Source organism: Leucoraja erinacea, chromosome 10, assembly GCF_028641065.1.
Source record: "Leucoraja erinacea ecotype New England chromosome 10, Leri_hhj_1, whole genome shotgun sequence".
Classification (NCBI taxonomy): Eukaryota; Metazoa; Chordata; class Chondrichthyes; order Rajiformes; family Rajidae; genus Leucoraja; species Leucoraja erinaceus.
Genome location: NC_073386.1, coordinates 34,976,062 through 35,001,990, shown reverse-complemented (window position 1 = coordinate 35,001,990; position 25,929 = coordinate 34,976,062). Strand labels below are relative to the sequence as shown.

At 45.3% G+C, this 25,929-nt stretch overlaps 1 protein-coding gene across 1 annotated transcript in view; it reads left to right on the top strand.

Moving 5' to 3' along the window:
- The first annotated feature begins 944 nt into the window (after positions 1-944).
- The window catches only part of qsox1 (quiescin Q6 sulfhydryl oxidase 1), a 53,735-nt gene continuing 28,750 nt past the window's right edge, over positions 945-25,929 (top strand). Inside the window, exons 1-2 of the mRNA XM_055641952.1 lie at positions 945-1,292; positions 25,731-25,831. Coding sequence (XP_055497927.1) covers positions 1,055-1,292; positions 25,731-25,831 — 339 coding nt within the window. The 5' untranslated portion in view covers positions 945-1,054. The remainder of the gene's footprint in view (positions 1,293-25,730; positions 25,832-25,929) is intronic.

Below are 25,929 nucleotides of genomic sequence, written 5' to 3'. Positions count from 1 at the left end.
GTAGCAGGATCTCCCATGGTCCAGGATAAACCACACTTTGCAAACGTCACAGTTACTGTCCTGGTGGGACGTTAAGTTAAGAAGCTAACCTTTCTTTAGTTTAGTTTAGAGGTAAAGTGTGGAAAGAGGCCCTTTGACCCACTGAGTCCGCACTGACTAGGGATCACCCCTACACTCGTTTTATCCTACACAATAGGGACAATTTACAGAAGTCAATTAACCTAAAAATTTGCACGTTTGGAATGTGGTAGGTAACCGGAGCACTAGGAATTTATTTGTAATAATATATATATATATATATATATATATACAAAACAGGCAATAAATGATACTTTAGCAGAGCTGAGGCTGCTCGGTGCTGGAATCTTACACAAATAGCAAACTGCTGGAGTAACTCAGCAGTTCAGTATGGATACGAACAGTGGAACAGGCAGGTCGGCTAGGGCAGTGGAGGGGTGGTGAGAAGGAAATGCAGGAGTTACTTGAAATTAGATAAATCAATGTTCATACCACTGGGTTGTAAGCTGCCCAAGCGAAATAGGAGGTGATGTTCCTCCAATTTTTGTGTTGCCTCACAAAGGATAGTGGGGATAGCATTTAGTGCAAGATATAGCATTGAAATCCCCAGAGGCAAGATATAGCATTGAAATCCACAGAAGTTAAGGATGTGAGTGAAATGGCTAAACGTGTAGGAAGGAGGTTCATACCGAAGATAGACACGGAATGCTGAAGTAACTCAGCATACAGGCAGCATCTCTGGAGAAAAGGGAATAGGTGAATTGGCTACTGGAATGCTATTGGCAAATGTGCAATACACCCTCACGCCGTGCACAGCGCCGCAGCAGAGCCGTGCAGAGGTCCTTATTACCACTGATAACATTATTTGCTTTGTGCACATGATCTACTCTGGGCGGGATTGTGGTATTTGAAGCTCGCTCCTCCCTTTGTGTCCCGCACGTACACACACACACACACACAGTGTCAAAGATCCTATAGCTCTGCTATAGGATCTTTGCACAGTGTTGTTTCACTTCGCTTTCAGAGCTGCTCGGCCATGCAGCCGCGCTGGGATGCGGCGCTGTTGGTGACAGCGGCTATCTGCTTCCTTCCAGCGGGGTCCGGCATCGGACTTTACTCGCAGAGCGACCAGGTCGCCATCCTCAACCATGCCAATCTGGACGGCATCCTGTACAACTCCAGCACTGCATGGGCAGTGGAGTTCTACGCCTCTTGGTGCGGGCACTGCATAAGCTTCGCCCCGGTGTGGAAAGCGCTGGCGAATGATATCAAAGGTGTGTATTGTTATTTTTGTTTTGATCTAACCCGAAAGCGTGTGAGTGTATGTATGTGAGACAACTGAACTTCCATAGTGAGGGACTTCTGGGTCTCTGCTTGCGCTGTGCGAGCTCTGTGTGAAGAAGGGTCCCAACGCGAAACATCAGCTCTAGACACAAAAAGCTGGAGGAACTCAGCAGGTCAGACAGCATCGCTGGAGAAAGGGAATCGGCGACGTTTCGGGCCGAGACCCTTCAGACTGAGAGGGGAACGGGAAACGGGAGATACAGACGGCGTTGGAGAGACACATAGAGAAACATCCCTCCTCGGATGCTGCCTGTCCCGCTGAGTTCCATCAAAGCAACGTGGGTACCCTCTTCCAACCTCATCCCTCTCCCCATCTTCCTAACTCTGCCCCACCCAACCCCCATGTTTTCCCTCCCCAACCTGTAAGATCTTCAGAACATTTAAGTTTTTTAAAAAGTGGTGTGTTTTACAGCCGCTGCCTCACAGTTCGACCCTGACCTCGGATGCTGTCTTCGTAGAGTTAGCACGTTCTCCCAGGGTTTCCTCCAGGTGTTCCGGTTTCCCCTCACATCCCCAAAATGTGTAGGTTAATTGCCCTCTGCATAATTACCCCGAGTGTGTAGGGAGTGGATGACAAAATGGGATAACGTAGAACTAGTGTAAATGGGTGATCAGCCGTCGGCATTGACTCGGTGGGCAGAAGGGCCTGTTTCCATGTTGAAACAAAGAACTGCTGTTGGTGAACACACAAAAATATAGATGCTAATGGTCTGCAAAGTGCTGGAATAACTCAGCAGACCAAGCAGCATCTCTGGAGAACATGGATCTGGAGAGAAGCGTCTCAACCTGAAACCTCACCTATCCGTGTTCTCCAGAGATACTGCCTGACCCCTGAGGCGCTCCAGCACTTTGCGTCCTGTTTCCATGCTGTAAGTCTCAACTAAACCCAATGAGTCAGGCAGCATCTGTGCAGGGAAATTTACTTTCAAGTTTCGTCAGGTTTTACCGTCTATTTTCTATGTTTCTATTGGTGTTTGTTATTACTCCTGTCCGTAGCCTTTTAGTTGTTTACTTACTCTTGAAGGAAGGCGATGGCTGGAGACCTGCAGCAGTCTGAGACTTGCCTGAAACTGGCAAGAGCTGGAGAGTGGTCTTTGAAAATGGCAGCAACACATGATGCCTCCTGCATGTAGGCTCAGTAGACTGTTTCTATACACTATTTCTGGGGTATGGCAGTACTACTGGACTGTTTGTAAGAAAAATAATTTCACTGTGTTAGCACTGTGCACATACGACAACAAAAGTGCCAGTGAACCATTGACTTGTCATACTGACCAATGATGGATTGACCTAACAGTGTATTTTGCACCGCTTTGTTCCACCACGCTGTGAGCATAGGGGAAAGGATAAAATAAAAGGTAACGTCAGAGGCTCGGATAATTTTCAGAGATGAACTGTCGAGGGATGTCCAATTATTGTTAGTTCAGGAGAGGTTGGGGAGGAAGAAAGGAAATGGTACTCAATTTCCGGTGACTAAGCAACACTGCAAGATGTGAGCACCATTGGGATTTTGTTGCCTCGCTCGTGTGCATTAAAGCCAACACAATAACATCGACTGTTCCAGAGGCTGATATTACAACAACTGTCAGCAAAAACTCATTAGCTGCACTAGCATTGTCCAGAAAGGTCTACATTGTGATGCCACTGCAACATCGGATGACTTCTAGAGTCAATAGTCAAGAGAGTCTGAGAGATAGTTTAGAGATACAGAATGGAAATAGGCCCTTTGGCCCACCGAGTCCGCACTGACCATCGATCACCCGTTCACGCTAGTTCTATCCTACCCACTAGGAACAATTTACAAAGGCCAGTAAGAGAGTTCAGTATTCTGAAAAACACAAGGAATCATGGGATTTGTCAAAGGTCACTTGCTATGAAGAAAAAGCAAACAAAGCGCTGACTGTATAAACTGCGTATAAATTCTTATCTTTATTCATGATTTATGTATAAAAAGACATTGAATCTGAAGAACGGGGATGCCAGGTAGTGGGTAGTGGGGTGTAAGGAAGCGGGAGGGACCAGATGCAAAGGGGGAGAGACTGGACCGGCAGAGAGACATTCTCAGCAGCTGCACTGACACAGACCCACGCCTCATCAGCAGTCGGGATCGAACCCGGGTCCCGGGCGCTGCAAGCGCTGCCGAACCACCACTGGACCGTCCGTGTGTGGCCCCGCCCCCGTAGTGTCCCATCCCCATCCAGGGGGCAGCCAGAGAGGGAGCAGAGGACCCCAGTCTCACAGCCATCACGGAGAAGTGGCAACTCCGCATGCCCTGCCGAGCCAACCGACGGCCCTAGTGGACGGGACAGTGGACCTGAGGAGCGGCGGAGCCAACTCTAGCCCAACCCTGCTCCAACTCCCAAGGAACCTGCTCCCCGACTGCCCAGAAACCGCCAGCCGCTCCCCCAGCCCCACCCTCAGCCGCACCCAGTGGCCACCGGCACGTCTTTGAAGTGTGGGAAGATACTGAAGCACCCGGAGAAAGCCAATGTTGTCACAGAGACAACATACAAACTCCATACAGACAGCACCTGTAGTGACGATTGAACCTGGTTCTCCGGAGCTGTAAGGCAGCAACTCTACTGCTGTGCCACTGGGATTAATTGTCTTATGTACTGTCATTGGAACACAACTAGTACACAACCTCTATAGTCCTTAGTGCAACCAAGACAGTCAATAGAGATTCATATGTAATGAAAAGTACCTGCAGATGCTGGTTAATTTCAATGATAGACACAAATGCTGGAGTAACTCAACGGATCAGGCAGCATCAAGTACATAGTTGAGGTCTGTGTTGTGCAGTGTTGAAGAGCCAGGTGGTTGTTAGAGAGAGGCTATTCTTGAACCTGGTGCACATGGTTTTCAGACCCCTATACTTTCTACCTGATGGCAGGAGTGAAATGAGAGGGTGGCCTGGCTGGTGTAGGGCTTTGATGATATTGGCTACCTTTTTGAGGCAGATTCTCTTATAATTCCTTTCCATGTTGGAGAGGTCAATACCTGTGATGGACTGGGTTGTGGTGCTGTTGAGTTTTCCCAAGCTGTGGGAGGGAAGAAGGGGAACGGAGAGCTCGCTTTAATCTCCTGGGAATTTTAGGAATGTAAATCAATGGTTTTAACACCTTGTGAATGAGACACCAACATATCTTGTGGTATCGTGAGCAAAAAAACAAAGTGCTGGAGCAACTCAGTGGGTCATGCAACAACTGTGGATGGAAAGGGATGAACATTGTTTTAGGTCGGGACCCTTCTTCAGGGTTGGAGTAGGGGGAAGCTGGAAAATAGTGGTTGGAGTGGAAGTGGGGAGGCTGTTCATTGGTATCATTTAAAAATAAATTGGTGGTAGGAATGGAGGTCAAGGCAGGTGGGAAGGGGAAAAAAAATTTGTTCTGCACGGACTTGTAGGGCCGAGATGGCCTGTTTCTGTGCTGTAATTGTTATATGGTTATATGGATGGGTCAAAGCAAGAAGTAACTACAGGTGAGAGGAATGATTGACAATGGTTTGGATTTAGTTTTGTTTGAAGATATAGAGTAGAAACAGGCCCTTCAGCCCATTGTGTTGAGGCCCACCATAGATCACCTGTAGTTCTACGTTATCCCGGTTTCTCATCCTACACACTAGGGACAAATTACAGTAGCCAATTCACCTGCAAACCTGTACGTCTTAGGAATGTGGGTGGAAACTGGAGAAAACCCACACTGTCAGGGGGAGAACGTACAAATTCTGCACAGGTGGTACCCATAGTCAGGATTGAACTTGGGTCGTCGGTGCTTTGAGGCAGCAGCTCTACCGCTGCACCATTGAGCCATGGTGCACAGCTGGGTGGAAATGGTGACAAAGGCTAGAGAGATAAGGAAAGAGGATAAGTGAAATGTAAATCCGTCGGGAGGAATATAGGTGGAAGGGTACGATGAGGAGGGGAAAGAAGGGAGCATAGAAGGGAAATATGGGATTTGGGGGTGAGAGACAAGTGTACAGGGAAGGGGAATGTAGCATGTGACTTGGGTGGTGGTATCGATTGTTAGATAGGAACACTGAGCCCTGTCCATTATACAAATCAACTGAAGGAGCAGGATTCAGTAAGTGCATATGTGCATCCTACAGAAATGGGAAGAGTATCTAGGCATAGAGAGATGTGCTCAGATTCTGGGGTTAGAATTAAATTTACCACTTTGTAATCAGAGAGCAGAAAGTAACAGGATTTTTTATGTAACAACCTTCATAACCTTGGGGCATCTGAATATTTTTGAGTTGCAGTCACAGTTTTGTGCCTGATGATATCTTGGACAAATCGTTCTTACATGGTCTGCTAAACATGAAATAATTCAGAGTTTAATGGCCACACGCTTTCCCTTGAGCCTGTGCATCAGTTAGTAAGATCGTGACTGGTACTGTCTAATAGATTTACTGTCTAATTCCCATGTAAATATATGAAGTAGAAGCAGGAGTTGACCCCTGGAATCTACTCCACCATTCAGTGAGATTGTGGCAGATTATAGGAAAGATGTTGTTAAGCTCGAAAGGGTGCAGAAAAAAATTACAAAGAAATTTCCAGGACTCGAGGACCTGAGCTATAGGGAGAGGTTGAGCAGGTTAGGATTCCATTCCTTGGTGTGCAGAAGGATGCGGGGTGATCTTAGAGAGGAGTACAAGATCTTGAGAGGAATAGATGGGTAAATGCACAGAGTCTTTTACCCAGGATAAGGGGATTGAGAACCCAAGGACATGGGTTTGTGAATGGAGAAATAATTAATAGAAGGGATTTAATAAGTACCTGAGGGGTATCCATATACACTAGTCCTACCTGCCTACGTTAAGCCCATATCCCTCTAAACGTATCCTATCCATGCACCTGTCTAAATGTTTCTTAAACATTGCGATAGTCCCTGCCTCAACTACCTCAAACTTGATTTTTTTTTACATGAAGGGTGGATGGTGTGTGGAATGAGCTGCCGAAGGAGGTAGTTTAGACAGGTATCATCACAACAGGTTTACCTGATTAGACAGGTTTACATGGATAGAATAGGTTTAGTGATATATGGGCCAAATGCAGGCAGGTGGGACATGCCAGATGGGGCATGTTGGATGACAGGAGCAAATTGGGCCAAAGGGCCTGTTTCCACACTATGACGATCTGATTGTAACTTCAATTCTGTATTGCCACCTACCCTCTGTAACCTCCCGGCTCTCAGCCTATCAAGAATATTGTTTCTGCCTTAAAATATGCAAAGGCTCTACTTCCACCAGCTGTGGAGAAAGAGAGATCAAAGCCTCTGGCTGTATCTTAATTGGGGAGTCCTTTCAATTCCCTTTATTTAAAAAAATCCGTCCATCTCTGAAAATATGCAACAATTGACCATCCACAGTTCTATCGAACTAAGTTCCAAAGGTTGAAGTGAAGTTTTTTTTCTTATCTACATTACTAAAAGTCTGATTTTGAACACTTCCTGTTGTTCTGTATATTGATTTTAGAAGAAAGGCTGCCACTTACGGCAGTGATTTTTGGCCATCTTACTCAGAGTCCCCCTCCTCTGCGCAGGACAAGAGGATTTTTCCCATTGATGAAAAATAAAAAAGTTATTAGTGTTTTAAAAATGTTTGAGATTCTCTTTCCTGAAGGCCACACCCCTTCCAGAGGGACTATAAAACCCAGAAGTGTTGAGTGCCTCAGTCTTTGCACGATGGGAGAACGAGAGGGTCATGTCTCTCACTCTGAGCTGTGAATAACACTGAACACATGTCTACTAAACTGTGTGGTTTTATTGACCTGTCATTGCTCTTAATGTGATTTGAAAATATAGTTTGGAAATGCTAAAGCTGTGTTGCCTGTGGTTTGGAAATGCTAAAGCTGTGTTGCCTAATTAAAGTTGCACAGAGTCCAGGGGATATAAGTCCAATTTCACATAGAATGTATTGAAAAGTATTAGCACTGATATGTAGTCAGACACAGTAGCCTAACTTTTACAAAGTTATGTTCAGTAAAATAAGTTGAAGTGAAGTTATACAAGTGGAGATTTAATGAATCGGATGTATTGAAGTAAAACAGTTGTCTCAGGTACCAACAAATATATTCTTCAAGGAACACAAAGTGCTGGAGTAACAAGGGTCAGGCAGCATCTCTATAAAAACGTACAAAATTATTAAGGGGTTGGACAGGCTAGATGCAGGAAGATTGTTCCCGATGTTGGCAAGTCCAGAACAAGGGATCACAGTTTAAGGATAAGGGGGAAGTCTTTTAGGACCGAGATGAGAAAAACATTTTTCACACGGAGAGTGGTGAATCTCTGGAATTCTCTGCCACAGCAGGTAGTTGAGGCCAGTTCATTGGCTATATTTAAGAGGGTGGTAGATGTGGCCCTTGTGGCTTAGGGTATCAGGGGGTATGGAGAGAAGGCAGGTACGGGATACTGAGTTGGATGATCAGCCATGATCATATTGAATGACGGGGCAGGCTCGAAGGGCCGAATGCCTACTCCTGCACCTATTTTCTATGTTCTATGTTTCTATCATGATAGGAGATGTTTTGGGTCGGTACCTTTCTTCAGACTGAGTGGGGAGTGGGTGGGGAAGAGAGAGAGAAAGCTGGAAGAAGGGAACCTTGTTCATCTGAAATGATTGACAGACCATTGGTTTGCTTTCTCATCCAATAGTGCCTTTCCTGACAAGGGAACTATTCACTGCTGTGGATGTGAAACACACAAAAAAGTTGGATGATATCCTCAATTCATCACTTCATGTGTCTTTATACAGAAGATAGACACAAAATATTGGAGTAACTCAGCAGGTCAGATAGCATCTCTGGAGAAGATGGATAAGAAACATTTTAGACAATAGACAATAGGTGCAGGAATAGGCCGTTCCTGCCTTCTCCCCATATCCCTTGACTCCGCTATCTTTATCTCTAAGAGCTCTATCTAACTCTCTCTTGAAAGCATCCAGAGAATTGGCCTCCACTGCTTTCTGAGGCAGAGAATTCCACAGATTCACAACTCTCTGGTGAAAAAGGTTTTCCTCATCTCCATTCTGAATGGACTACCCCTTATTCTTAAACTGTGGCCCCTGGTTCTAGACTCCCCCTACATCGGGAACATGTTTCCTGCCTCTAGCGTGTCCAAACCCTTAATAATATTATATCTTTCAATAAGATTGCCTCTCATCCTTCTAAATTCCAGTGTATACAAGCCCAGTCGCTCCATTATTTCAACATATGAAAGTCCCGCCATCTCGGGAATGAACCTCGTGAACCTACGCTGCACTCCCTCAATAGCAAGAATGTCCTTCCTCAAATTTGGAGACCAAAACTGCACACAATACTTCAGGTGTGGTCTCACTACAGCCCTGTACAACTGCCCACAACAGCCCACTACAGCCCAACTGTAGACGTTCCTCTTTGCTCCTATACTTTTGGGTCAGGACCCTTCTTCATACAGCATTTGGCCAAGTCAACAGCAACCTCACAGTGACAATTAAAAGCTTTCTCTGAAGGATGCCTTGGGTACACACCATCAATGTGCATGTGTAGGAAGGAATTGCAGATGCTGTTAGACGCAAAATGCTGGAGTAACTCAGCAGGGCATGTAGCATCTTTGGAGAAAAGGAACAGGTGACATTTCAGGTCGGAACTTGAAACATCTGAAGAAGGGTTCTGACCCGCAATGTGATGCTGCCTGACCCTTACTTCAGCACTTGTGTCTACCAAGGATATGCATATTTAACGAGTTAAAGGGTAGGTATCACTTATCAACTGTATAATATTCACGAGCTAAGTTGCACGTTCACTATCATCTTTAAGAAATGCTTCTGTAAAGGATGAACAAACAGTGCAGTGTGTACTTAGATTATAGGCTGTATTTGATATCAACATTGGGAGCATGATCTTGATAATTATTGCACAGAGATTAAGTAAATTTAGGTCAAGATGGACACAAAATGCTGGAGTAACTGAGTGGATCAGGCAAAATCTCTGGAGAAAAGGAATAGGTGGCGTTTTGGGTTGAGACCCTTCTTCAGACTGAGAGTCAGGCGAGAGGGAAACGAGAGGTATGAAAAGGTACAGAACAAATCAAATCCGGCACCTCTCAGTCTGAAAAAGGGTCTCGTCCTGAAACGTCGCACATTATTTTTCTCCAGAGATGCTGCCTGACCCGCTGAGTTACTCCAGCATTTTGTGTCTTATCCGTGTATGCTAACATGTGCAGTTCCTACCCACACATCAAATCAGATCAAACCAAGTTTATTGCCATATGCACAAGGATAGAGAGGCACGGGTGTCAAGAAAACTGTGTTTGCAGCAGTATCACAGGCACATCAACTCAGATACATATACCAAAATGAATTATACATAAATTGCCCACAACGCTTCTTAAAGAAAGAAATCTGTGCAAAAGAAACAAGTCATTAGTGCAAAAATAGAAACAAAACCATGTCCATGGTAGTGCAAGAGGTGGGCTGTAGTGTCGCATTGACAAGTTAGGATTAGTATTTTGCAGAAAAAAGGAACGGCAGATGCCTGATTACATTAAAAGACGTAAAGTGCTGGAGTAACTCATTGGGTAGGAGAACTCATCTCTCGAGAACGTGGAAAGGTGATGATTTGGGTTGGGACCCTTCTTCAGAAGTCTGGTTCTGGTAACTGGAAGAGAAGTGGGGACAGACCAAAGTCTGGTAAGTGATAGGTGGACACAAAACGCTGGAGTAACTCAGCGGATCAGGTAGCATCTCTGGAGAGAAGGAATGGGCGACGTTTTGGGTCGAGACCCTTCTTCAGACTGATGTCAGAGGCAGAGGCGGGAGAAAGATAGAATGTAGTTGGAGACAGTAAGACTAGTGGGAGAACTGGGAAGGGGGAGGGGATGGAGAGAGAAAGCAGGGCTATTTGAAGTTAGAGAACTTAATGTTCATACCATTGGGGTGTCAACTACCCAAGCGAAATATGAGATGCTGTTCCTCCAATTTGCGCTGGGCCTCACTAACAATGGAGGAGGCCCAGGACAGAAAGGTCAGATTGGGAATGGGAGTGGGAGTTGAATTTCTGAGCCACCAGGAGATCAGGTAGGTTAAGACGGACTGAGCAGAGGTGTTCAGCTAAACGATCGCTGAGCCTGCGCTTGGTCTCGCCGATGTAGAGAAGTTGACACCTGGAACAGCGGATACAGTAGATGAGGTTGGAGGAGGTGCAGGTGAACCTCTGCCTTACCTGGAAAGACTGTTCGGGTCCTTGGATGATCGAGGGGGGAGGTAAAGGGACAGGCGTTGCATCTACTGCGGTTGCAGGGGAAAGTACCTGGGGAGGGGGTGGTTTGGGTGGGAAGGGACAAGTTGACCAGGGAGTTTTGGAGGGAACGGTCTCTGCGGAAAGCAAAAAGGGGTGGAGATGGGAAGAAATGGCCCGTAGTGGGATCCCGTTGGAGGTGGCAAAAATGTTGGAGAATTATTTGCTTTATGTGATGGCTGATGGGGTGGAAGGTGAGGACAAGGGGGTCTGTCCTTGTTACGAATGGGGGGAGGGGGAGCAAGAGCGGCGCGGCGGGATATCGAGGAGACCCTAGTGAGAGCCTCATCTATAATGGAAGAGGAGAACCCCCGTTTCGTAAAGAATGAGGACATCTCCGATGCCCTGGTATGGAACACCTCATCCTGGGCACAGATGCAGCGAAGACGGAGGAATTGGGAGTAGGAAATAGTCTTTACAGGAAGCAGGGAGGGAATAAGTGTAGTCAAAATAGCTATTGGAGTCAGTGGGTTTGTAGCAGATGTCGGTCAATAGTCTGTTTCCTGTGATTGAGACTGTGAGATCTAGAAACGGTAGGGATATGTCGGAGATGGTCCAAGTGAATTTGAGTGCAGGATGGATATTAGTGGTGAAGTTGATGAAGTCGGTGCGTTCTGCATGGGTGCAGGAGGTAGCACCAATGTAGGTGTCAATGTAGCGGAGGTAGAGTTCAGGGATAGGGCCAGTGTACACCTGCAACAGGGATTGTTCGACATACCCTACAAAGAGTCAGGCATAGCCAGGGCCCATGCCAGTGCCCATTGCTATGCCTTGGATTTGGAGGATGTGGGAGGAGCTGAAAGAGAAGGTGCTGAGGGTAAGGACCAGCTCTGCTAGACGGGAAGAGTATTGGTAGACGAAAATTGGCTGGTTCTGCGTTTTAGGAAGAAACTGTTTTAAGACCCTCCTGGTGGGGGATGGAGGTGTAGAGTGACTGGACATCCATGGTAAAGATGAGGGAGTGGGGGCCTGGAAAACGGAAGTCATTGAGGATGCAGGTGGAAATGGGGAGGTGAGGGGGTGGGGAGAAGAAGGGGAAAGGGAGAATCAATGTCGGACACAGAGAAGAGAGGGGAGTGGGGGAGAGGCAAGGGCGTTGTTTGTAGGTTAGTTGCCTGAAATTTGAGAATTTAATGTTCATATGGTTCATGATTTGAATCTTAAGTTCTAAAGCAGGCTTGCAGGTGCCATATATAGGATTTGTTTGACACTCCGGGGAGAAGTTGCATAGACGTAAATGCTTTGGAAAAGTTATTTGCCACCTATGTGTGGTATTTGACAGCAACAAACGATGACAACCTTGTGATTCGCAGCGTGTTATCACCTCTCAGCCTCAGTTAACTGCAAGCAGAAGACTCTGAAAGCTTCTGTCTCCCATTAACCACCAAACAAATGCCGTCACAACACATTCCAGTCTTCATTTTAATCCCTGCACAAGTCGTGTTGGCTTACGGCAAAATTTGTTTGCCAAAGAGATTCAGAACCAGAAATTCTCCCAGCTGTGTAAATAGCTGAAGCTCCAGAACAGAACCTAACAATTTTTTCAGAATTAGGGACTCAGAGATAGCACTGTCTTTGTTTTACTTAAAATCTGTGATTGTACATAATGCAGAAAATTCTGATATTGCCAATTTCAGGGCAATTTTTATGCGTCACTCCATCTACATTATGTCAGGAGGTCATCTGTTTTGTTTTAGATACATTCCTTGAGTAAACAGTCCGAGGGGTTTGTACACAGGTTCCTCGTGGTTGCGAGGTTAGCTGGCTCTGACTGAAGCTACTTTTGTTCAGATGCGTACAGAAATTGAAACATAGAAAAATAGTTGCAGGAGTAGGCCATTCGGCCTTTCAAGCCTGCACCGCCATTCAATATGATCATGGCTGATCATCGAAAATCAGTACCCCGTTCCTGCTTTTTCCCCATATCCCTTGATTCCTTTAGCCCCAAGAGTTAAATCTAACTTTCTCTTGAAAACATCCAGTGAATTGACCTCCACTGCCTTCTGTGGCAGAGAATTCCACCGATTCACAACTCTCTGGGTGAAAATTTGGTTTCCTCATCTCAGTCCTAAATGGCCTACCCCTTATTCTTAAACTGTGACCCCTGGTTCTGGATTCCCCCAACATCGGTAATTTTTTTCCTGCATCCAGCCTGATCAATCCTTTAAGAATTTTGTTTCTATGCGATGCCCTCTCATCCTTCTAAATTCCAGTGAATACAAGCCCAGTCGACCCATTCTGTCATCATATTGTCAATTTGGTCTACATTTGCTCCAGTTTTCAGAGATGTTTTAGTTTATTCTTATTGTCATGTGCTACAGTGAAATGGGACTACATGATTAATTAGAGTCATAGATAGAGTTATGCAGTGTGGAAACAGGCCCTTCGGCTCAACTTGCCCACATCAACCAATGTGTCCCATCTACACTATTCCCACCATTCTGCATTTATTCAATATCCCCTTAAATCTGTCCTATTCGTGTGCCTGTCTAAATGTTTCTTAAACGTTGTGATAATACCTGCCTCAACTATCTATTCCGGCAGCTCGTTCCATACACCCACCACCCTTTGTGTGAAAAGATTATTCCAAGGGTTCCTATTAAATGTTTTCCCCCCTCATCATAAACATGTCCTCTTGTATTTGATTCCCCTACTCTGGGCAAGAGATTCAGTGGGTGTACCCAATCTATTCCTCTTGTGCTTTTGTAAACCTCTATAAATTCACCCCTCATCTACCTGTGCTCCAAGGAGTCCTAGCCTGCTCAACGTCTCCCTATACCTCAGGCCTTCGAGTCCTGGCAACATCCTCATAACTCTTTTTTGCAGCCTTTCCAGCTTGACAAGTTTAACATCATTAATTGAACGATACAGCAGGTCCTTGATCCACGTTGACTGTCAACCACCCATTCACACTAGTTCTATGTCATTGCATTTTCTCATCCATTCTCTACTCACTAGCAGCAATTAACCTAGAAATCTACATTGAGATGTTGGAGGAAACACTTGGATATGGATAGGATAGGTTTGGTATATGGATAGGATGGGTTTAGAGTCCATCCCTAGGCAAGTGGGACTAGTGTAGATGGGACATATTGGTTGGAGTAGGCAGGTTGGGCAGAAGAGCCTGTTTCCACACAGTACGACTCAATGTCTCTAAGAAACAGGAGCACCCAAAGGAAACACTCCGCTCTCTAGTCTTGTTTAATGCACTTTGTGCAAATTAAACAAGAATAATTCAGCATCTGCCCTTTTGTCCAAACTCCTATTAAAAGCTCTATTTCATCTTAATTTCCCTGTCTTTGTTCAAGCATGTCATTAATAATGATGTGTGTGTGTGTGCGTCCATGTGTATGACCATGTAGAGGAATATTCTCCAATTGCTCTTGGCTGTCACTACCAAGTACAACCAAGTTACTCACAAGGACTTGCAGATGCTGGTAACTTGAGTAAAACCCAGAGTGCTGGCATAACTCAGCATTTCTGTCTCGACCTGAAACGTCACCCATTCTTTCTCCTCAGAGATGCTGCCTGTTCCATTGAGTTACTCCAGCTTTTTGTGTGTATCTTGGGTCAAGTAACATCTATGGAAGGAATCCACAGCCAGATCTGGCTCTATTATTTTTGCACACCTTATTGTGACTCCACAAAGTAAGAGGAGAATGAGACAGAAAATCGCTAACCACTGTAATCTAATGAGCCTCCATTATCACACAAATAATAATGCTATTGGACTCATTCAGCAATACAATCTGTCTGTCAAGGGTACAGAAGTCAAGTATGAAGGCAAGTTGCAAATGGTGCTATCTTGGTTGGGGCATCTTGGCTGGGGCATCTTGGCTGGCATGGACAAGTTGCAAATGGTGCTATCTTGGTTGCGGCATCTTGGCTGGCATGGACAAGTTGAGCCAAAGGGCCTGTTTCTACACTTTACGATTTTGTGACTCTAAATGAAATCAAGAATGTTTGTTACTTGCACTGGGGCCAGTACAATGCAATTCTTACTTCAGTTTTAAAGGCCCATTAAATACAACACAAAAAATAAATATACAATAAACTATAATACAATGAAATGACTATTATTCCAGCGAAAGTAAGGACAGGACATGTCCGGATGGTGAATATCTGAATCTTACTGACCAGCTAGTACTAAATCACAAACTCCATGAATTAATGAAATGTCTAAATTAGGCATTCTGGGCAGACAAGTTAATGGTTCTTGTCGGCAGCTCCTGCAGAGAATACTGTGATAGATTAGTTCACACTGAGGGTGGTGGGTAACATGCAACGAGCTGCTAGAGGAAGTGGTTGAGGCAGGCACAATAACAACATTTTAATGTTTTTCTCCAGAGATGATGCCTGACCCGTTGAGTTACTTCTGCACTTTGTGTCTATCTTCGGTATAAACTAGCATCTGCAGTTCCTTCGTACATATTTAAAAGACACTTGGAAAGGTACATAGATAGGGAAGGTTTAGAGGGATATAGACCAAACCTGGGCAGCTGGGACTAGCTTACACTGACCCGTTCACACTGGTTTTACATTATCCCACATGTTCACCGACTCCCTCCATACAGGATGGCAATTTACACAGACCAGTCAACCTACACGCCCCTACGACTTTGGTATGTGGGAAGAAACCAAAGCGCCTTGAAGAAACCCATGTCATCGCAGGGAGTTCATGCAAACTCCATACAGACAGCACCCATAGTCAGGGTCGAACCTGGGTCTCTGGCGCTGTGAGGTGGCGGTTTTACCAGCAGTGCCTCTGAGCTGCCTTTAAGCTGAAGGGTGAAATAATATATCTCAACATTAAAACATGTCATCAGATCTTGGATATGGTTTTAATAAGCATCAGAACAGAGGAAACACTCTGTTTTTCAATTGGAACTTTAAGCCACAGCAATGATCAGAAATGGAAGTTACCATCATGCAAACTAAGTTCCTTAATTCTCAGTTTTGACCTAACCAAACTTCTTCCTGTTTTAAAATAGTTTTCAAGAGAGAGTTAGATTTAGTTCTTAGGGCTAAGGGAATCAAGGGATATGGGGGGGGGGGGAAAGCCAGAACGGGGTACTGATTTTGGATGATCAGCCATGATCATATTGAATGGCGGGGCTGGCTCAAAGAGCCGAATGGCCTACATTGCAGCTATTTTCTATGTTTGTCTATGTAGCTCTGAAAATTAATGTTATAACAGATATTTTCCATGTTTCTATGTAACCTTGCAGCTGTTCTCATTTCTGCAATTTGCACGTTTTCTTATGAGAGACTTCCTGCTGTTGTGATTGTGGCTTTAGCTGCGTGTGTCCTTTTGCTGCTGCTTGCTTCTAAAATAAATGGCTCTTAAATGATTTTTTTGCGCCTGGTTTAGCATAACCTGATTGTTACTAATGGCACTGTTGCTAGATTTACAAGGCTGAGAAGTAGGGAGATAGGATTGAATCGAACTGAAAGATACAACATGGAAACTGGCCCTTCGGCCAACTCAGTCTATGCTGGCCATCAATCACCTGTTCACACTAGTTCCGCGTTCACATCCACTCTCTACACACTAGGGGCAATTTACAAAGGCCAATTAACCTGCAAACCCGTACGTGTTTGGTATGTGGAAGGAAGCCGGAGCACCCAGGAGGAAACTCAGTCATGCAGTCAGTTTAGTTTACCTTCGGTACAGTTTAGTTTATTGTCACATGTACTGAGGTACAGTGAAAAGCTTTTGTTGGGTGTTAACCAATCAGCAGAAAGACATTACATGAATAGAATCAGGCCATTCACACGGAGAACGTTCATACTCTCCATAAACAGCACCCAAGGTCAGGATCGAACCAGGATCTCTGAAGTTGTGAGGCAGCAGCTACACCCACAACTCTGCAATTTTGTGCAGCTTTGGACAAAACAGTTGCCAAATAAAGTTGTGATGCATCATGACAGAATGCTTTCTACTGTGTTTAGTTTAGTTTAGAGATCCAGTGTGGAAACTCCCCCTGGCCCATCGAGTCCGCTCTATGCTGTTCCATCCTGCACACTAGGGACAATTTACAGAAGCCAAGTAAACTACAAAAGTTTTTGGAGTGTTGGATGAAATTGGAGCACCCGGAGAAAGCCCATGTGGTCACAGTGAAAATGTTCAAACTCCGTACGGACAGCACCTGTGGTCAGGATTGAACCTGCCTCTCTGGCGCTATAAAGGGGCTGTCCCATTGTACGAGCTAATTCAAGAACTCTCCTGAGTTTAAAAAAAAAATCAGACTCGTAGAAGCAGGAAGAATGTACGTAGCGGGTACGTCGGAGCTCTGGACGTCTCTTAGCGGCTCGTATCGCTAACGGCAGGTACTTGGGGAAACGCGGTAAGCTTGTGAAGACTCGTGAAGATTTTTCAACATGTTGAAAAATGTTCACGAGAGCCCAGAGTACCTACGAGCGGTTATTACCATAATTCTCTGAGTTCGAATCAGGGGAAACACGTGAGAACTCTTGAATTAGCTTGTACAGTGGGACAGCCCCTTAAGGCAGCAAATCTACCGCTGCTCCACTGCGCCACGGTGCACTGGAGATGAGAGGAGATAGTGACAAAGGCTAGAGGTGAAAAGAAGACAAGATAAAAAAGAGGAGTGAAATGTAAAGCTGGATGGAGGGATATAGGTGGAAGGGTACAATGAGGGTACATGGACAATGTACAAACTCCGTACAGACAGCGCCCGTAGTCGGAATTGAACCCAGGTCTCTGCTGCTGTTTCATAGTCACGTACCACTTTCCCATTATAACCAGATGCCGTTGAGTCATGTCCTGTGTTATAATCATACATCCGCAAATAGATTGATTTACAAACTGTAACAGAGAAATAAATTGATCTAAACCAGGCTCAAATTAGTTGAATTCTATTTTAAACTGCTGGAGGACATTTTATTACATTGTCCTGCTAATCATATGATAAGCATTGAAGGCTGAAAAGATAAGGGGAGATGTCGGAATAAATGCAATGTTAGTTTTGGTAGTTGACTAGGAAGCCTGTAAACAACAAGAAATATTGCCTATTGCTATTCCTTTCATTTTTAGGCCATAATTGATCTTTAAATATTGCACAATGCATTTTTTGTTTTACCTCCTTCTGGAGTTTGAGTTGATAGGCACATCAACTAACTACGCAATAGTAGCGGGGTGCAGTTGTGGAGTTGCTGCATTGGAGCACCAGAGACCTGGGTTCAATCTAGACTATGGGTGCTGTCCGTGTGGAGTTTGTGCATTCTCCCTGTGACCGTGTGGGTTTTCTCTGGGTGATTCACGGATAGGTGACGCTTTCGGTCCAGACCCTTCTTCAGATTGATTGTAGGGTGGGGAGAGAAGGCTGGAAGATTGGAGGGCTGGAGCAAAGCCTGGCAGGTAATACATTGATACAGGTGAGGAATGGTTTTAGATAGACAGATGGTTTGGCAATAGCTAGAGATGAAAAGACAGAAGCTGTGAGACAAAGGGGTTAAAAATATACAAATTGTGAGGCTGGAGGAAGAAATGTAGGTGGAAGGGGAGGAGGCAAATGTAATATTAAGACCAGTGATGCATATTATCTTCCCAGAAATCCATGGGGTTACAATCCAATTGGGTTACAACGGTGAAATTATGTTTTAAATGCATGTTGAAAGCTACAAAAATTGTATCTCCAACTATTCAAATTGCCTTTGGTGTGACAGAATATCTCACTTCATTAGCAGAGATGTGGCCAATATTGGTCACATATAGGAAGGAACTGCAGATGCTGGTTTACACCAAAGATTGAAACAAAATGCTGGAGAAGCTCAATGGCCAGGCAGCATCTCTGGAGAAAAGGAATAGGCAATATTTCTTTAGAACTGAGAGTCGGGCAAGGAAAACTCGAAGTATAAAAAGGTACAGAACAAAGTGGAGAGGGATGGAGAGAGAGGGAATGCAATTTGGGGGAACACCACCTCATATTTCACTTGGGCAGCTATATGAATTGTGATTTCTCTAATTTCAAGTATCTCTCCCCTCTCCCCCTCCTCACCCCCTCTCCCTCTCCCCTCCTTCCCCCTCTCCTCCCCCTCCCCCTCCCCCTTCCTCTCCCCCTTCCCCTTCTCCCCCCCCCCTTCTCCCCCCCCCCCTCCCTCCCCCCTTCTCCCCCCCCCTTCTCCCTCCCCCCCTTCTCCCTCCCCCCTTCTCCCTCCCCCTTCTCCCTCCCCCCCTCTCCCTCCCCCCTCTCCCTCCCCCCTTCTCCCTCCCCCCCCCTCTCTCCCCCCTTCTCCCTCCCCCCTTCTCCCTCCCCCCCCCTTCTCCCCCCCCTTCTCCCCTCCCCCCTTCTCCCCCCCCCTTCTCCCTCCCCCCCTTCTCTCCCTCCCCCCTTCTCCCTCCCCCCCTTCTCCCTCCCCCCCTTCTCCCTCCCCCCTTCTCCCTCCCCCCTTCTCCCTCCCCCCCTCCCCTCTTTCCCTCCTTCCCTCCCTCCCCCCTCTCCCTCCCTCCCCCCCTTCTCCCTCCCCTCCCTCTCCCCCCCCCCCCCTCCCTCCCCCCCTTCCCCCCCCCTTCTCCCCCCCCCACCCTTCTCCCTGCTACCCTCTCCCTCCCCCCCTTCTCCCTCCCTCCCCCCCTTGCCCTCCCTCTCTTCTCCCCCCAAGTTTTAGTCCCTCTCTAAACAGAACTGACACTTATCACATGATTAACTGAACAATGTAAAAAAAAGTCTTAAAAATAGAATTTGACTCAATTTGACTTTTATGTTCCTTGTTTATTTGCATAGATTAGGACATTTCCTCCCAATGGCAGTGGAATATGAACATAGAGCATAGAACATTGAGACACAGGAACAGTCTCTTCAGCCCAAACTGTGCTGAACATGATACCAAGATAACCTAATCTCCTCAGCCTGCACGTGATCCATATCCCTCTATTCCCAGTATATAATATATAATAATAATAATAATAATAATAATAATAATAATAATAATAATAATAATAATAATAATAAATACTTTATTGATCCCCTCAGGGAAATTCAGATCCATGTGCCGATCTAAAAGCTTGTTGAATGTCACTAATTTTTCTGCCTTGACCACCACCCCTGGCAGTACGTTCCAGGCACCCACCTCTCTCTCTCTGTTTAAAAAAAAATGCCCCGCATATCTCCTTTAAACTTTGCCCTTCACATCCTAAAGCTATGCCTTCTAGTCTTTGATATTTTCACCCTTGAAAAAGGTTCTGACTGTTTATCTATGCTTCTCATAATATTATATACTTCTGATTCCCTTCAACCTCCACCGTTCCAGAGGAAATAATCCAAGTTGGTCAACCTCGCCTTGTAACAAGTAACCCCAAATCCATTCTGGTAAAGCTCTTCTGAATCCTCTCCAAAGCCTCCGCATTCTTCATGTAATGGAGCCAACGGAACAGCACACAATTAAAATGTTCTGACGAATTGTCCTTGTGCAAACCTCTCTAATATAAGTTCAGAACTTGCAGGCCTTCTGCCTCTGTATTGAGCAACTTCCCCTTTGATAGCCCTAATAATCGAACAATCCTAAATCCCACTGGCTTCCCAGGTTTTGAAAGTTTTTCTATTGAAGCTGATTTGCTGGTGGACTGTGGTTTTGCTTTCTTCAGAGAAACGCTGTCACTTCCGCTCCAAAGTTTCTTCGCGGCTTTCCTGTTCATTGAGCTTTAAGCAAGGGTGGGTTTTTTTAGGGAGCTTGATGCAAGAGTTTGTATGGGCAGATGGAAGGAAACTGGGATTTTTGAGGTTGAGTAGATGGTGTGATGGCCAGGACAAGATGTCCTTGCAAAGAATAATGGCAAAAATGGATGCATTATGCCCCTGTCCCACTTAGGAAACCTGAACAGAAACCTCTGGAGACTTTGCGCCCCACCCAAGGTTTCCGTGCGGTTCCCGGAGGTTGCAGGTGGTTGCCGGAGGTTGCAGGTAGGGAGACTGACAAAAACCTCCGGGAATCGCACGGAAACCTTGGGTGGGGCACAAAGTCTCCCGAGGTTTCCGTTCAGGTTTCCTAAGTGTGACGGGCATGAACGTCATAACCATGCTGCTGCTGGAGATTAGCTCCCAGGGTTCCATCCTGACTTCAGGGACAGTGCATGGAGTTTCCATCTTGGTTTAGTTTAAAGGTACAGTGTGGAAACAGGCCCTTCGGCCCATCCAGACCGAGCCGATGAACGATCATCCATTCTATCCCACACGCTAGGGACAACTCACAGAAGCCAATTAACCTACAAACTTGTACATATTTGGAATGCGGAAGTTACCGGAGCAACCGGAGAAAACCCACCCGGTCACATTTCTGACATTAATAATATTCACAGTAAAAGAACCTTGCAGTATCCTGGGGAGAATAATATTTAACTATTATTGCTGAGACGACTGATAAACAATCATCAATATTCCAAGTAGGATCTAGAGACACTGGGGTAACTACATGAAAGATTGGGGAGGATACCGGAATGATAACCAGATTAGAGGATAGTAGCGATGATGAGAGGCTGGACATACTTGAATGGTTTACTCTGCAATGCCAGAGGTTGAGGGGAAAACTGATAGAAGTATATGAAATGATTAGAGGAGGAGTAGAGAGGGTAGACAATCAGAATCCTTTTCCCAGGGTGGAAATATCAAATACTGGAGGGCATAATTCTAAGGTGAGAGGGATAGGTCTTTTTTGCCTGGAATTTGCTGCCAGCGGTGGTGGTGGAGGAGGCAGATACGATCCATGTGCTTTTGGATAGGCACATGGATATACAGGGAATAACGGGACAGGCAGATAGGATCGATTTATCTTGGTATCATGTTCAGTGCAGGTATTGTGGGCCTGTTCCTGTGCGGCACTCTTCTATGTTCCATGTTCTATGATGAAACCAGAACTCAGACATTCAGAAGACACTGAACAAATTGGTTCTTTTTCCTCCAGACAACTAAATATGGAAGAGTGACCCAGTATTTGTTTGCATGACTATCACTAGGCTTCACAGCCAAGCTAGAAAGGATGTCTTGTCAGCTCTATAGCAGTACTGAAGGAAATAATGATGCCAAAGAGTGACAATTGCAAAGGTCAATGTGGGTTTTATAGGAAGTAGCTGATAACACAGATGAATCTGTTTCAGAAATTGTTTCTATCGATTGGAAAAATATTGTAGCTATTTATGGAAAAATGGAGATGCAAATGAGACATTTTGGAGCTGAAAAGGATAGGAAAGAGTAATTTTTAATTAGGAAGAGATGAGAACAGTGGATGTCCAAAGACGGGTAGAGGTCCAAGTATATACATCTTTGAGATGTCCTGGACTAGTACACAGGGCGATCAGAAAGACAAATGGGATTCTAGCCTCTATATTTGCAGGGTTTATTCTTAAGAATCTGGAGCTAGCGAGGAATCTGAAGAGGAATGTTAAATCGGTGGAATCCAGCAGAACATATTGAATGGCAGTGCAGGTTTGAGATGCCTGGCAGCATACTCCTGCTCCTATTTTCTCGTGCACTCGTGTGTATTTAGTTTCTCAGTCTCTTTTTTCTCTCTTTTCTAGTACGATGCTTCTCATTTAAAATACAATTGTTTAAAATTTGGGTTCTTTGCCAACACCAGGTGGAGAGAGGTCTACATTTGGACTACAAGCAAGTCAAAGAGTTATGGGAGCTGATGGGACAATGGACATGAGGCCATGATCGTATTGAAAGGCGGAGCAGGCTCTAGAGGCCGAGTGTTTAAGAAGGAACTGCAGATGCTGGAAAATCGAAGGTAGACAAAAGTGCTGGAGAAACTCAGTGGCCTGAAACGTTGCCTAATTTCCTTCGCTCCATAGATGCTGCTGCACCCGCTGAGTTTCTCCAGCACTTTTGTCTACCTTCGAGTGGCCTGCTCCTGCTACAAATAGTTTAGCAATGCAGAATAGAAATAGGACCTTTGGACCACTAACTCCACGCCAACCATCGATCACCTGTTTGCACTCGTTCTATGTTATCCCACTGACGCATCCATTCCCTACACATTAGGGGCAATTTTACAGAGGTCAACTAATCTACAAACTCGCACATCTTTGGGATATGGAAACCGGAGCACCCAGGAGAAATGCACGTGGTCATAACAAGAATGTACAAACAGAGGTCTGAGGTCAGGTTCGAACCCAGGTGTTGATGCCACCTCTGGCATGCCACTTCCCCCGTTGCTTCAGCTCCAGCTGTCCATGCCACCTCCTCATGTGCCACTCCCAGGCCAGCCCTTCTGCCATCTCCGCTGGCCCACACAGCTTCTTTGGCCGCTTTCAGGCCGTGCCTGCCACTGCTACCACCTCCACCGCAGGCCTTTACCTGCACTCTAGTCGCCCGCAGGGCGTGACCACTGACTCCGCCGATCTTCGCCACTCACCCAGTCACCAGCAGGCCAGGTCCATCAACTCACCTGGATTCCAGGCCTAGTTCTAGACCAAGTGTCTGAAGAAGAGGCCCAACCTGAAACATCACGTATCCACATTCTCCAGGGAAGCTGCCTGACCTGCTGAGTTGCTCCAGCACTTTGTGTCTTTCTTTTTCTAAACCAACATCTGTAGTTCCTTGCTTCTGCAATTCCTTGTTCCTTTTTTATGAACGCAGAATGTATTGACTAGAGAATTCTGCGCTGGTTGTACAAAAAAGAGTGATGGTGTTGTATACCTAAACATAAACTAAACTAAGAGCTCCACCGTGTGGTATTTTACATTTATTCTTTTAAATGTGCTTGAAGCTATCCATGTAGACATCCAGAACCTTTTCCCCTGGATGGAAGTATCAAATACAAGAAGGCATAGCTTTAAATTGAGAGGGACAAAGTTTAAAGGAGATGTGCGGGGAAATAGTTTTTACACACAGGGTGGTGATTGTCTGGAATGCATTGCCGGAGATGATGTTGGAGGCAGATACAACAGTGGCATTCAAGAGACATTTGCATAGGCACATGGATATGCAGGGAATGGAGGGATATGGGTTATGTGCAGGCATATAAGATATGGTCTTGGCTTCATGTTTGGCACAGACATTGTGGGCCAAACGGCCAGTGTATGTGTGGGCCTGTTCTATGTTGTATTCGGCCCTTCAATATCTGCTCTGCCATTTTTTATACATCTTTTACCTCAGTACTATCCTTCACTAAGTCCTTTAATATCTACAGATCTTCACTACTATGCAGTAACTGATCTTTTAGTGATAGATCACGTCTGTCCTTACAACTACAAGCGGCACCAATACTTCACCAACAATTTCCATTTATATAGCATAAACATTCCAAAGAATGACATTAAGCAAAGTAGATTTGACACTGAGCAGCTCAAGGCAATAACGGAGCAGAATATCAAAAGGATGGGCAAAGAGGGGCGTCTAAAAGAGGATAGTGATGAAGATGTTTAAGAACAAAAGACCAGGGCTTAAGACTGGTGAAACCATGGCTACCATTGGTGAACAATTAGTTTAAATTAGTTTAGTTAGAGATACAGAATGGAAACATTGAACATCCACTGAACCCACACTGACCATCAATCACACGTTCACACAAGTTCTCTGTTATTCCACTTTCCCACATGCCACACACTAGGGACAATTTACACAGGTTGGCTAACCAACGCACCCGGGCATATTTTGGATGTGGGAGGAAACCAGAGCCCCTGGAGGAAATCCATGCATTCACAGGGTGAATGTGCAAACTTCACACACACAGACAGCACCCATAGTCAGGATTGTACTTGGGTCTCCGGCACCATGAGGCAGCAGCTCCACCGAACCATCAGAGATAAGAAGTGACAACTTATCATGTGATAGTTAAACCATGGGATGCTTAAGAGACTAAAACAAAGCCATGGGTGAAACAAATGGGACAGCCTAGCTTTTGCCTGGCAGATTTTACATGCATCGTGCTTCGACTGGTTGGAAAGAGCAAGTAACCAGACCTCAAACACTGACTGATCGCATCTGCCTCTCTGCCTCATCATCCATGGGGAAGATGAAAGAGAGAATCTTGCATTTGATTGCCTCATGAAATAAAGTTTCAGGCATAAAAGACCTACAAGGCATATTGTGCTGGGCAGCAATGTGCTGGTGAGATAGGAACTGAGATTAACTCAATGGAGCAGCCATTTTACCTTGGTCTTACATACTAATGCCCTTCATTTGCCCTTGTTCCTCTGAAAACCTGTTCATCCGAGTGTTCTCAAAGGATCTATAAGACAATGAACAATAGGTGCTGGAGTAGGCCATTCGGCCCTTCGAGCCAACAATGCCATTCAATTGGATCATGGCTGATCATCTCCAATCTGTACCCCAATCCTGCCATCTCCCCGTAATCCCTATCTTTAAGAGTCCTCTCTTGAAAATATCCAGAGAACTGGCCTCCATCGCCCACTGAGGCAGATAATTCCACAAACTCACAACTCTCTGTGAGAAAATGTGTTTCCTCGTCTCCGTTCTAAATGTCGCTGCCTCAAAAAGGCAGCCAGCATCATCAGAGTCCCACACCACCCTGGTCATACACTAATTTCCCTCCTTCCATTGGTAAGAAGGTAAAGGAGCCTGTACACTGCAACATCCAGGGACAGCTTCTTCCCTACAACCGTCAGGCTATTCAAGCACTACAACCTCCAAATCGGCTCTGAATTATATAGACATAGTTTAGATATACAGTGCAGGAACAGGCCTTTCAGCCCACTCGGTCCAAGCCGACCAGTGATCACTTGCACTATACAACACGCTAGGTACAATTTACTATTTTTTTACCGAAGCTAATTACCTATAAAAATATGAATGTCTTTGGAGTGTTAGAGGAAACCGGAGCACCCCTTGTGGTCACGAGGTGAACATACAAACTCCGTACAGATGGTACCCATAGCCAGAAGCGAGCCTGGGTATCTGGCGCTATAATGCAGCAACTCTACCACAGTGCCGCCCTGGGGCATTATTTTTGCACTATTATTGTCTATTTATTTTTTGTATTTTTAGAAAAATATATATAGTGAACTTTTTAAAATTGTTTATTGGTTTTATATCTGTTGTGCTGCAGCAAGTAAGAATTTCATTGTTCTATTTTGGGACATATGACAGTAAAACACTCTTGACTCTTTTATCAGAGTGGAGGCCGGCGGTGGGCCTAGCTGTCGTCAACTGCGCCAACGTGAGGAATAGGCAACTGTGTCTGAGGTTTGATGTGAAGTCGTATCCCACGATAAAGGTACGTTTGTTGCAGTATCGATTTACAAGCATTGTTATTAATAGAAAGTAAAAGGGGATATGATTCTGCAAGTGTCAGAGGAATTGATGTCGTAGGTT